At 40.2% G+C, this 11,974-nt stretch overlaps 1 protein-coding gene across 1 annotated transcript in view; it reads left to right on the forward strand.

Annotated features, from left to right (window-relative positions):
- The window catches only part of ZC4H2 (zinc finger C4H2-type containing), a 12,433-nt gene extending 1,795 nt beyond the window's left edge, over positions 1-10,638 (forward strand). Inside the window, exons 2-5 of the mRNA XM_026848431.1 lie at positions 4,225-4,396; positions 5,649-5,821; positions 6,961-7,123; positions 8,257-10,638. Of these exons, the coding sequence (XP_026704232.1) occupies positions 4,225-4,396; positions 5,649-5,821; positions 6,961-7,123; positions 8,257-8,370 (622 nt within the window). The 3' untranslated portion in view covers positions 8,371-10,638. The remainder of the gene's footprint in view (positions 1-4,224; positions 4,397-5,648; positions 5,822-6,960; positions 7,124-8,256) is intronic.
- Positions 10,639-11,974: the final 1,336 nt, after the last annotated feature.

The raw sequence follows: 11,974 nt of genomic DNA on the forward strand, positions 1-11,974 counted from the left end.
CAGCGCGAAGCCCGGAGCCGTTACGGAGAAGCCGAGGGCCGCGGCTGTGGAGCTGTCAGTGGGGCGCGAGGCCGAGCCCTGGGCCGTGGGGACTGTTCTGGGACCCGGCAGCTGGCGAGGGGCTGTCGGGGAGAGAGGCCGGGCACAGGGGCGCTGCCGCCGGCTGGGCGTGCGGTGGTCACGGGGACTGGCCGGTAACGGCACCTCCAAGAAGCACATTTCACGTGTGGGAGAGGCGGATCGGGCAGCGGCGTATGGGCCTCGGCCGCCTTCACACAATGCCACAGGGTGTGAGAGAGAGACAGCAAAAATAGTTGTGTGTCCGGCGTCCCAAAACTATTTGTAGAAAGAAATGAAGAACAGTGCTTTTCCACTCAACTGTTAGGCAGGCTCTGTTTTAAAATACAGCTCTAAATATGGCCTACTTCAGTTTGTGGTCCCGTTATCGTAACACTTAATTTAAATATCTCATTAAATTATCTTTTCAGAGACTCATATCCTGTATCTGGAAATGTATGGTGCATTCTCTGAGAATATATTCAAAGGTGATTCATAAACTGTAATTAAGACATTTTTGCTATTTGTGGTGTAAGTTACGGTAAAGGTGACGTTACTGGCTTTAGTGCACAGTGAAGTATCAGGAAAGTTGCTTGAAGGTATTTTAAATAAAAAATCAGCATCAAAAAGTTAATCCTACTTGCAACATTGATGTCAGTTTTGAGTTGCCTCTAACAAAATCTGATCAAGTAAACCTGTGTTTTCATCCCTAATCTTTTAAAAGGAGCTTGCATTCTATGAAGAATTTATTTCAACATAAACATGAGAATTTCTTATGTTTACAGACACATATTTGATAGATTTGGCCAGCTTTATTTTAATTTGCATTCCATGTATTATACTACTGGAAGAGAGCCCTCACAATCAAAATCAAAGAAATTGCCCATTCTCTATCACTGATTAAAGGCAGCTCAGCTGGGTTTTTGCAGGAATTCTGGAGTATGATTTTTGAAGACCTGTATCTATATAATTTGCAGTCAATGGAATACCTCAGTCAGTAAATGTATGTATATGCCTACAATCCAAACACATCTGCATGTGTTTATTTATATGCATTGAGTAGTTCCACAGAAATAACCACAGTCATAAAATTAAACACATGCCTAAAGATTCAATCTCTGTTCTGACTGGGAGGAGATAGAATGAGAGTGAACTTACTGATGACAGATGCTCGTTTCACTGCTTAGTGCCCTACTGGGATGCACTTATCAAATACTGTTATCAGTGCAGTGTAAGAACTTAAATAGAAGGGAAAAAAGTATGAGGGCAGAATTAATCAGGCAGTATAGAAATCACACGGTTTCTGTTTTAAAATATTACTGCATGTTGCCTGATGCTAGCAGGAAGAATTCTAATTTGTGTGCACTTTTTCTTTCCTAAATCTAATCATTTGGACTAAACAATCCCCTGCAACTCATTTGTTGTAGCAATTTGGCAGAGCATGGCAGCCAGTGACTAGTAACAGTGAAGAAACTGATCTATTTCCATTGTCTGAGGTGAACGCATGCCATAAATACAAGAGAGGAAACTGGGGACAAATAACTGCCAGTTTCAGTAATCAAAGCTGCCATGACTAAATAAATAAGTAAATGGGAACAATGAGACTTGATGAAAACAGGGGTAGATGGTTGGATGGTACTTTTTAGTGAGCTATTGCCACATTTAAAATGGAAGGTAAAGAGGATCTCTTTTACTGGTTTACGTCCAATATTTACATTTAAACTAGTATATGCCATTGTATAGTAAATGACAGAACACCTTCAGTGACATTAAAGATTACACTATTGTAGCTACATACTTGAATTCTATCTACATCCAGTCTTCTGCACTTCATTCATAAAACTTTTACCAGTTGACTTACTATTTCGTCAGCTATTTTTTACTCTTAATGGTGAGATACAGACTTTTCCAAACTTGGAATGACTGTGTACCTTTTAAAATAAGTATATGCTCACAGGTATACAATTCGTATTTTCTACAATAAACATACTATATGAAACAAGGTCAACTCTATGGTGAGCTGCAGCACAGATACAACAATCATACTTACCAAGTGAATTTTATCAAATTTGGTTTTAAGTATGTTTTCCACAATACCTGTAAATGTCTCTGAGTGACCTCTGATGCGACCCTGTAATGGGCTTTTTCTGTATCTATTTTTGGTCTGGTATTTGTATTCTTAACAGTCATGGGGTGCAATGGCTGGAAATAATGCAAAGCAGAATTTAGTCTTATTTTCTTCTGAGGAAACAAGCAGCAGTCCCTCTGACCTTCTTTTTTTATTTTTTGTTCTGTTTTTAATCTCCTTCATTCATCTTATCCTTACCAGGCAGCCCATTTCTCAGTACACACTGAAGAAGTTATTTATGATACCGTTTTTATCTCTCTCAGCTTTATAAACTCCTGAAGTGAGAAAGGGAGGAACCCTGGTAACATTACTGGCTATAATGCTTGGAATATATAGCCATAATTAGTTGGCCCAGGGACTGACTCTCCTTTCTCCCATGCTCTTCAGCAAATGGTGGAAGCCCATTGTGCCCATAACGTCTCACGCACTCAGGGAAAGGTTACCAAAACTAGGTGCATAGGCAGATACTGAACTCACAAAGACTGATGGGGAAACAGAAACAAGGGGACTGAGAGGAGGACTCACAGGCACAACATCAGAGCCTCCCCAACAGGGATGGTGACAGAAGGTGAGCTTCAGTCAAATGAAAGCAAGAATAAAATCTGTACAGACACCTGCCATATACTTGAAAGAGTCCTCAGGCTAGCTTTAAAATTTCTTTTTTTTTCCATGTTGCTTGCTTCAATGAGAGCAAGTCTGGGCCTAGTGGGAAGGGAAATCACACACCCAGTTCTAGGATTGAGGTGAAATCCCTGTTCTGGGGTCTCACTGCTAATCTGGTAGGCAGGTTCCTGTAATCTACAGACTATTCTATAGTCAGCTTTGCTGCTTACAGTGAATTTGAACCAAACTCACCCCACTTTGCATTGGGATAGGAACAGGATATTCAAACATGAATGCAAACATTTTCTTCCCCATCTCCCTCTTACATCCTGCCTATAGGAAGTCTACTGTGTTATTTAGTAGTGCACTTGGAAATCTATTTGGATCTATTTGTACTAGGTGTTAGGTGACTAAAAAGGAACGTGACATCCTCGTTTCACACAAGCTAAAGCAAGGAGTTCTGAACTCTTGATTACATGCCTGAAGTGTGACATTGCAGCCTCTTAGAAACATTTAAGTGTTACTGACACATTGGTGCCATATTCTAACTTCCAGTACAGAAAAAATAACTAAGGCCTCTTCATTAACTAAATCGCAGGACCAAGAACGGTTTGTTTGTTCTGTTCAACAGCTTGGACAAGTGTTGAATCACAACAGCAGTAGGCTGTTCTGCTGCGCAAAACTGTCTGATGGCTGAAACTCACACTCCTTGATTATAAGCTTTGAGGAGAAATAAGGACTCAGTATCTAAACATTTTTGCTATGGAATTATGGATTGGCACAAATGAAAAAGAAATATCAGAATGCAAGGTGTGGGCAGAAACATTTACAAATATGTGACAGATGCCGGATCTTTGGAAAGAACCGAGAGAATGCAGAGTTACTTGCAAGTGGGATGTGGATGGCTGGTGTAATTTGAGTTTTTACTATTCTGTCAGGTCATTTCTCTGAAATTTTCTTTAACCTTATGTTGAAGTTAGTGTTTTAGCAGTTCATATTACTGTCCGCATAGTTTTAGTCAGTGTATATGACACTATAATGCTCCTCCAAGTCATTTTACATTTCTCAGAATCCTGTGCTAAACCTCCTAGATTTTCTGGATTTATCTATCTTGGAACTAGAGTTTAATTTAACAGATGCAGTAGAACTCTATTGGTACAAATTCTCTGATTCTACAGTTACAAAGTCTGACAATGTTCTGTTGATTTCATAATTCAGTATAAGAATTCTCATAGCACTGAAAAGCTTAGCAAAAGAACTGGGATTAGAATTCAGTTCTCTCATTGCACTTCATCCTTTCTCACGCTTAGTCTCACCCTTGTCTATTACTGCTATACCTTCTTCCATCTATTCACATACACAGTGACACCTCGCTAAAATATGTTGCAGTGACTTACTGTCATCTCTCTGTATTTTTAATTATCACTGGGATCCAGGAATAAGACTTTGCAGATGGAAAAAATAAAGGCACGACTAAAAGCAGAATTTGAAGCCCTGGAGTCTGAGGAGAGGCACCTGAAAGAATACAAACAGGAAATGGACCTGCTGCTGCAAGAGAAGATGGCCCATGTGGAGGAGCTGCGGCTGATCCATGCTGATATTAATGTGGTATGCAACAGCCCAGCTGCAGACAACCTAAGTCACAGTTGTATTGTGAATCATTCCACAGGTTGTGGAATTGTGCACATCAGTGAAGCATTTCTGGTTCAATAATCTGGACTTTACAACACCACCTTAGGATACTACAAAGAGTGCAAAGTAAATTTATTTCAGGATAATTGTTTTTCCCTGTCTGTGTTGGGCAGGGTATTTTGTAATGTTGCATAGTAAGCATTTGGATCCAGAGGATAGAGAACCAAGCCCACCGTAGCTACAACTTTACCAGTAGCCACAGTAACACCACTCTGGCAGTCCCATAGAAAACTTTTCTTCCTGTTAGTCTTTTCTCATTTAGCACCTGGAAACCGAAACTTTGGCAGCTGGCAGTTTGGCAGTTTTTCCAAAACTTTGGAAACTTTTGATTGGAGGTTTTTGAAAGAAAAGAGATTCTAAGGAAATATATTTGTTGGAAGAGCTGACCTTGATCACTGAGTGGAACCACCAAACATTAAGAAGCACCAGCCTGAAGGAATTAATACAAATAAAAGTTACTAGAAGATTAGAAAATTAGGGGGCTAAACGGGGAATGTATTTTTAAACCTGAGGGTTTTATGCCCTGTTAGAGCACTTACATGACTGTATAGTGCCTTCTAGCTCTGAAGGTACTGTGCTTTGCACCAGAAGAAAAAAAGCTCCAATGTTGTAAACAAATATAAGCTATATACTGGATGTGCAGACTGCATTTATTTATCACTTGAAATGACTTTTCTCCTACCCAGCTGCATAACCTCTGTCTCTGTTTCATCCTTCCCTCTTCCCTGTCAGTTTGTCTTTTTCTCTGTTGCTTTTCCCATTTACTGCAGTAAGAGAAGCAGGAACCTTTCCCTAGCTTGTTTGTTAACTTCTAACCATCAGTGTTCAGGTATCTTAGAAACACAGAAAATTAGTTTACTTTAATTTTGTCCCTTGATAGTTTTCCATAGCTCTTCACTTGGTGACTCATCTGCAGCCCGTCTACCTTCTTCTGTTGTTCAGTTCATATATGGCCTTTTAAAATGAAAATGCATCTTGTATGTCACTTTCAGTTCCTTCTTCCTTGCCCAGTTTTCCTGCTCCCAGCATCTTAACTCTGTTTTACTATTGCATTGTCTCAAATCTCTTCCAACTTTAGTAAGAAAAATCTCTTCTGATAGTCTCTTGCTCAGTCAGAGCACCACTTTTGGGACAGTTCTTTAAAAGTATGCCTGTTCTCCTGTTTCAGATGGAGAATACTATCAAGCAGTCTGAGAACGACCTCAACAAGCTCTTGGAATCTACTCGTCGCCTACATGAGGAGTACAAACCCCTGAAGGAGCATGTAGATGCTTTGCGGATGACTCTGGGATTGCAGAGGCTGCCAGATCTGTGTGAGGAGGAAGAGAAACTATCCCTTGAGTAAGTCTCCGAAGCAAGCATCATCTGGCTTTATACCTTCTCTAGATTCTGCTGGTTGTTCTGTCATTTTACTTTTGTTGGTGGGTGGAAGAAAGAACCTAAAAGCTAAGCATGAAAACCAAAAGTTAATAAAAAAGGGATGTGGGAGCACATATATTTGCTAACATTCAGTTTGAATTTGTTGAAAATTAAATTTAGATTATTCCAAGCTGCACGCTCTACATATGACATGCAAAATTCAAGGGTGGTTGGTTCTCTAGATTTTTATACCATATGCTGCTTTTTCTAGCAACTTTTTTCTTCCTGAAAATATTTTTTTTTACCTGTTTAGCAAGCAGAGGTAGGAGGCACTACAAGAAAGGGATACAAAACAAGTATTCTTCAGTTGGTTTGTGCTACTGCTAGTCAGAATTTTACTTTCTGCTGCATGCACATGGCAGTGGCATTTAGCCATACACTTATGACTGTCAACAAGTAAGTTTACCGTAGATGTGGAATAGATTTGGATAATAAGAGTTTCATTTTTAGATATAACCTAGGTGGGGGACAGAATTAGCTACTGTTCAAAGAACAGTGTCCTCTGTTTAACAGATGAGTTTTAAATGCAAATGATGTTTTAAGAAACTTACTCTTAATGCCCAGCACATTTGGCATCATTTTCACAGACACACAGTTTTCAACATTTCTTTTGCACTTCTTCAGAAATGCTGTTTTCCATTCCAAGCACCTTGGCACTACAAAGAATATATTATCTGTTGCATACAAAAGTTACTCACTCTAACAGAATAAATTGTGAAAACTAAATTGTGCATTGCTAAAATGTAAAAGGTGCATCTAAAACTACTAAGGATCAAATATATATGTTGTCCGCTTTTCATCCTATTAGATTTATATCCAGTTGTACATCAGGGTATCTTAGAAGCTGACAACCTGGAATCTGGCTGAAGTGCAGAAATGTAGAGGAAAATACCACCAATTCTACTGATGAACTAGTCCAAGTGGTGTAGGCAATTTGACTCTAGTGGAGGAATGTGATAGTGAAATGCAACCCATTATATATTCACACAAAATATCCTTTACAAACTAACGGAATACTCCAGAAGATGTTTATACTTTTTATTTGTTTTTATTTTCTCTAGCTACTTTGAAAAGCAGAAAGCAGAATGGCAGACAGAACCACAGGAGCCTCCCATCCCAGAGTCTCTGGCTGCAGCTGCAGCAGCTGCCCAACAGCTGCAAGTGGCGAGGAAACAAGACACCAGACAGACAGCGACTTTCAGACAGCAGCCACCTCCCATGAAGGTCAGGAGATGGAATGCGCCGGGCTTTCTCCTTTGTCACTGGATTTGTTTATTAAGCTGATCAGTATTTATGAAGAGGAAAAATGATGTGTCCTGATTCTGATTTTTCTTGTGGTGGTTCAAATCAAGAGCAACCCCAGTAGATATAAAGCACTAGCACCAGTCATCAAGCGTTAAGGACAAGGCTCTGTGTTATGCGACTCCTTTCCAACTTAGAGTCTTCTCAGCAGAGATAGAGGCACTACCCACTCTTGTGTTTCATGTGGGAGAAAGGCGAGCAAGAAAAAAAAATGCTGGGCAAAAGAAAAACTAATAGCTGGGAGTTAATCCCAAATGGATTCAAATTTGAAGTAATGCACATATTTTATGAGGGAGACTAATCACTGGTGGTACAATTACCAGGAAAGGTGATTGTTTCTGCATTTCTTGACATCTTCAATTTGATTAATTTAACCTAACCACAGGCACTTAAGTGACATTTTTAGTCAGCTCCATCTGTAGTCAGTAAAAAGAGTCGAGTAATTCCATAGGGGTATTCATCCCACCCAAGTTCCAAAGATTCACTGACTAAGGAGGCAAACTGATGTAGGTATACTCCGTATTTATGTACTTCCTATCTGGAGTTAGGCCATCAAAAAGCCTTTTTGAATGTAATATGCTTCAGTTAAATGGAAGTTAAAGGGCTTAGTATGGAGCAAAAGGGCAGAGTTCTACATCTTGTGTTAAATATGTGGAAGCCATCTAACCTGCTTGAATGCTCCTGCCTTGAATTCTACGACATTGCAGTTAGCCTTCTCTGTTACTTCTCTGACTCAGTGAGCTATTACACATGTAAACATCCCTAAAAGATGTGGAACATTTAACACGAAGTAGTATTTAATGTTAGTTACCGATACATGCCTGAACCATGGGGCTGATGAACTGTAGTTTCAATTCAATGAGATACTCTCGTGTTTCGGTTGAAGTTACTGTACAGTCCAGAGATCTGGATTGTGTAGAATGTAGCATTGGTTTGCCTTTGAAGGCAAGAAGCCTTAGCTATTTTTTTCTGTACTGTAACTTAGAACATGATACTCAATAATCAGTGTAACAACTTAAACCTTTGTAATAAGAGGCTGTAATGTCACATTTCAGGCATGTTTATCGTGTCACCAACAAATTCATCGGAACGCACCCATATGTCCACTCTGCAAAGCAAAGAGCCGATCTCGGAATCCCAAAAAGCCCAAGAGGAAACAGGATGAATGAAGCCCAGAAGATTGACAAGCAAACACGTGATCTATTCCAGTACCCTTCCGGTAGAACTGCAAATGTGGCCAGACTTTACTGAAGTGCAGACTCAAGTATGACCGACCCATTGTTTTCTATTTAACGCAATGTAAGCACAATGTTCCTGTTCTGTCTTAATTTCCTTCCAGTCCTTAGGATTTGGTTTTAGGAAAGTAAGTATTACTGGTGCTACACTTTAACATTCCAATCATACCATCATTTGGACTTCTAAACAATGTGGAATTCTCACGCAGGTATCCTAAATGCCAGGCTGTTCCTATTGACCAAATATGATTACCACAAAGGCTTTTATGTTCTCTTTTTACAAACAGATGTTACTAAAAGATTATTCTGCTTTCTCCTGGTAACAGGAGACTATCTGAAGTACTGAAATAGCAGGCTGTCTATTTTTGTTTCACTGAAGAACAATTTCTTTTCCAAGCTAGTAAGATTGCATAGGTTTGGGTATCCAATAGAGCTCTTTTTATACAAGGGAAAAAAGAGAAATTGGTTACACAGGGAATTGGTGCATTAAGGACTCACATAAGTTCACTAGAGTTTGACTGCACCATTCCATCAGACTTGACAAAATTTGGAAGGGGGATCAAGTTGCTGGCTGTGTATGAATTTCTAAAAATGATGTAATTTGTGATGCTTTAACATCTTAATATGGCATTACTTTCAGCAGTCAGAAGACTGATTGACTTAAGTACAAGGCTCAGATGAACTGTATTAATGGTCCTCCTAGGTTCTGTGGCTAACCAGCCTGTGGTTCTCTAGGAAACATGCATGGAAGATCTCAAATCTCTCTGCACACAGACTGCAACACGAGCCATTCTGCACATCATCTACTCCTGGTTTCTATAGCCAGAATCTCCCTTGGCAGGCATATCCTCCACTGGAGCACAGGAGAGTTTAGGAACATGCACCAGGAGCAGTATCAACTAAAAATTGATATATTTTGCCAGAACTGCCTGGCTTTGGTGTCATCGTCCTCCCATTTTTGTATCTTTAATGTGTCATTTTCAAGTAAGCTTTATTTCATCCCATGTTTTTTTCTTGCTCTGTATGTGTGCCAAAAGAGCCTTTACTAAAGGATCCTTTAGACTTCTCCCCGTATTCGTGTCTTCCCTTTGTTTCACCCTAGGTAACAACAGTTCCTCCAATGGGGACGATGGCAGTGGGCCAGCTACAGAACCGAGGCTTAAAATTTACTCATTTCTGATCCCAGTTTTGTCACCACCTTTGCCATCTAAATTGATCTTGACTATTAAATATTCTTTTCACTAACTTCAGGAGACAGGGACCACCTCTGTACATTCTCTCTTTAACCCAGGTTTTCTTCTACTATTATGCTAGAGTGGTTATATTGAGAACTTTGCCTGTTAAATAGGAAGGACAGGGAAGCCCAGTGTCTCTGGTCAGAACTTTGCCAAATGCTGGGGACTGTACAAAGCCACATAAACCAATTTTACTGGCCAAATCACATACATTGCCATGGATTTCCCAACTCTGTCACAAAGTACATGAGTATTTTATTGAATACAGTCCTATAATTTATGCCAAGTTCAGTTGATATTCTCCCATTTTAATGTTTCATAGCTAAGCATCTGTCAACAGCAGAGACAGAATGTGGACCCTGCGGTCCTGAAAATATGTGAAGAGCAGTAAATTCTGTTAGCTGAATTACGGGGATTCAGTCTCTGTGAGACAGCAATAATGGAGGTCAGTAGCCTGACCCCATGCTCCAAATGGCAGTAGTGCCCTAGCTCTATGATCATGCAAGTTTCCTAACACAAATACTGGATTCTACTTTTAAGTGTCAGAGCAGCCACATGCTGTGTGCCCTGGTCAGAGCAATTCCTATTGAGTTGAAGGGAAAATGCACAGAGTTAAAGGACAGTACATGGACTCCCCCAGAGCATGTGCATACTTTGATGACAGCCATAGATAAATTTAAAGAGTAGCGACAATGGAGGATGGGCAAATGGTCTGCAATGAAGTAGCATGAATAGAAAGATATATTTGTAGAAACTTCAACTTACAGTTCTGAAATAGGGTTAGTTGTAGCTGCTCTCTCTCACTTTACTGTTACATTGCCAGGTTCCTGCTTTCTTGGGAGGTCTCTAGAACTCTAAACTGAAGTATGCTTAAGGAGGCACCATTTACTAATTTAGCGTGGCAGTTTTGTATTTTTACTTTTTTAAACTAGTTTCTTGTGCTCTTGTGTTTAACAAGGTATGTTTTCTTAAAAAAAAAAAAAGTGAATATGACCTACTGTATTTGTGTCAATCACGTACTGGTGTTTACAAATCTTTTTTCACATCCTTTACAAAGTTCTGCCACATGAATAGCTTGCATTGCTGAGACCCTGGCAGCCAAAAGTGCCAACCGTGTCCTGGGGTGTGTAGAGCATAACACAGCTAGTCAGTCAAGGCAGGAGATTGTCCCATCCTACACTGCACTGGTGCAGCCTTGAGTACTGTGTGTAGTTTTGGATGCCTCAATGTAAGAAGGATATCAAACTACTAAGGGTGTGTCCAGAGGAGGGTGACCCAGATGGTGAAAGGTCTTGAGGGCAAGACTTACAAGGAGCAGCCAAGGTCACTTGGTCTGTTCAGCCTGGAGAAGAGAAGGCTGAGGAGGAACCTCATAGCAGTCTACAACTTCCTCATGGTGGGGGCAGAGGAGGGGGAGATGCCGACCTCTCTCTGGTGACCAGCAACAGGACAGTAGGAAAAGGTTCTTCACTGTGAGGGTGGTCTGTCACAGGAACAGGCTCCCCAGGGAAGCAGTAACGGCACAAAGCCTGCCAGAGTTGAAGGAAAGTCTGCATGACACTCTAGTCATATGGTTTAGCATTAGGTAGTCCTGCAAAGAGCAGGGAGTGGGACTTGATGATCCTTGTGGGTCCCTTCCAACTCTAGATATTCTATGATTCTAATTATTAGAAGACACTTTTATATTACTAAAGTGAAGTTTAACTCTGGCTTTGTCATTCCCTTTCCAATGGATATTAAAGTGACAACAAAAATCACTGGATTGTTATAGCTGGTTTTCGGTTCTACTGCTGGTTCCTTACTTGCCTCAAAGGATAATCCTGTTCTGCAACCAAATGGCAAAAAAAACCCCAACCCAAAATACAAGCTTCTCCCCTTGCCCCCCACCTTAAGCTCATGCTGAAAGGACATGAACACTCTACTGTGTGTAAAAGGCTTTGCTACAGAAATCTTTGTACCCAAGCTGGGGTAGATCAGTTGTTCAAACTTTAGTGCCAAGGACCCCATTAACTTCAAAGAAAATGTAAGTCAAATTTTAATAATTGTACTTCCTGAATTCAACTTCAGTTTTCTGAACAGGACACTGACTGAACCTGCCCATGGCTTTAAGTCACAAAATCTAATTTTGAAAGAATAGCCATCGATGTGTTACTCTAAATAGCAGGCTATTCAAGAAATTAAGACTTTAACAGCACTTTAAATAAAGAAAAGTGCTTTCCTTTATTTTACGGTTTTCTGATTCCTCTGACACAGGTTTTCGTTTTAGCATTTAGGTATTTTAGCAATATCTGGTGTTTTCACTG

This window comes from Athene cunicularia, assembly GCF_003259725.1.
Source record: "Athene cunicularia isolate RWA chromosome 4 unlocalized genomic scaffold, athCun1 chr4_part3, whole genome shotgun sequence".
NCBI lineage: Eukaryota > Metazoa > Chordata > Aves > Strigiformes > Strigidae > Athene > Athene cunicularia.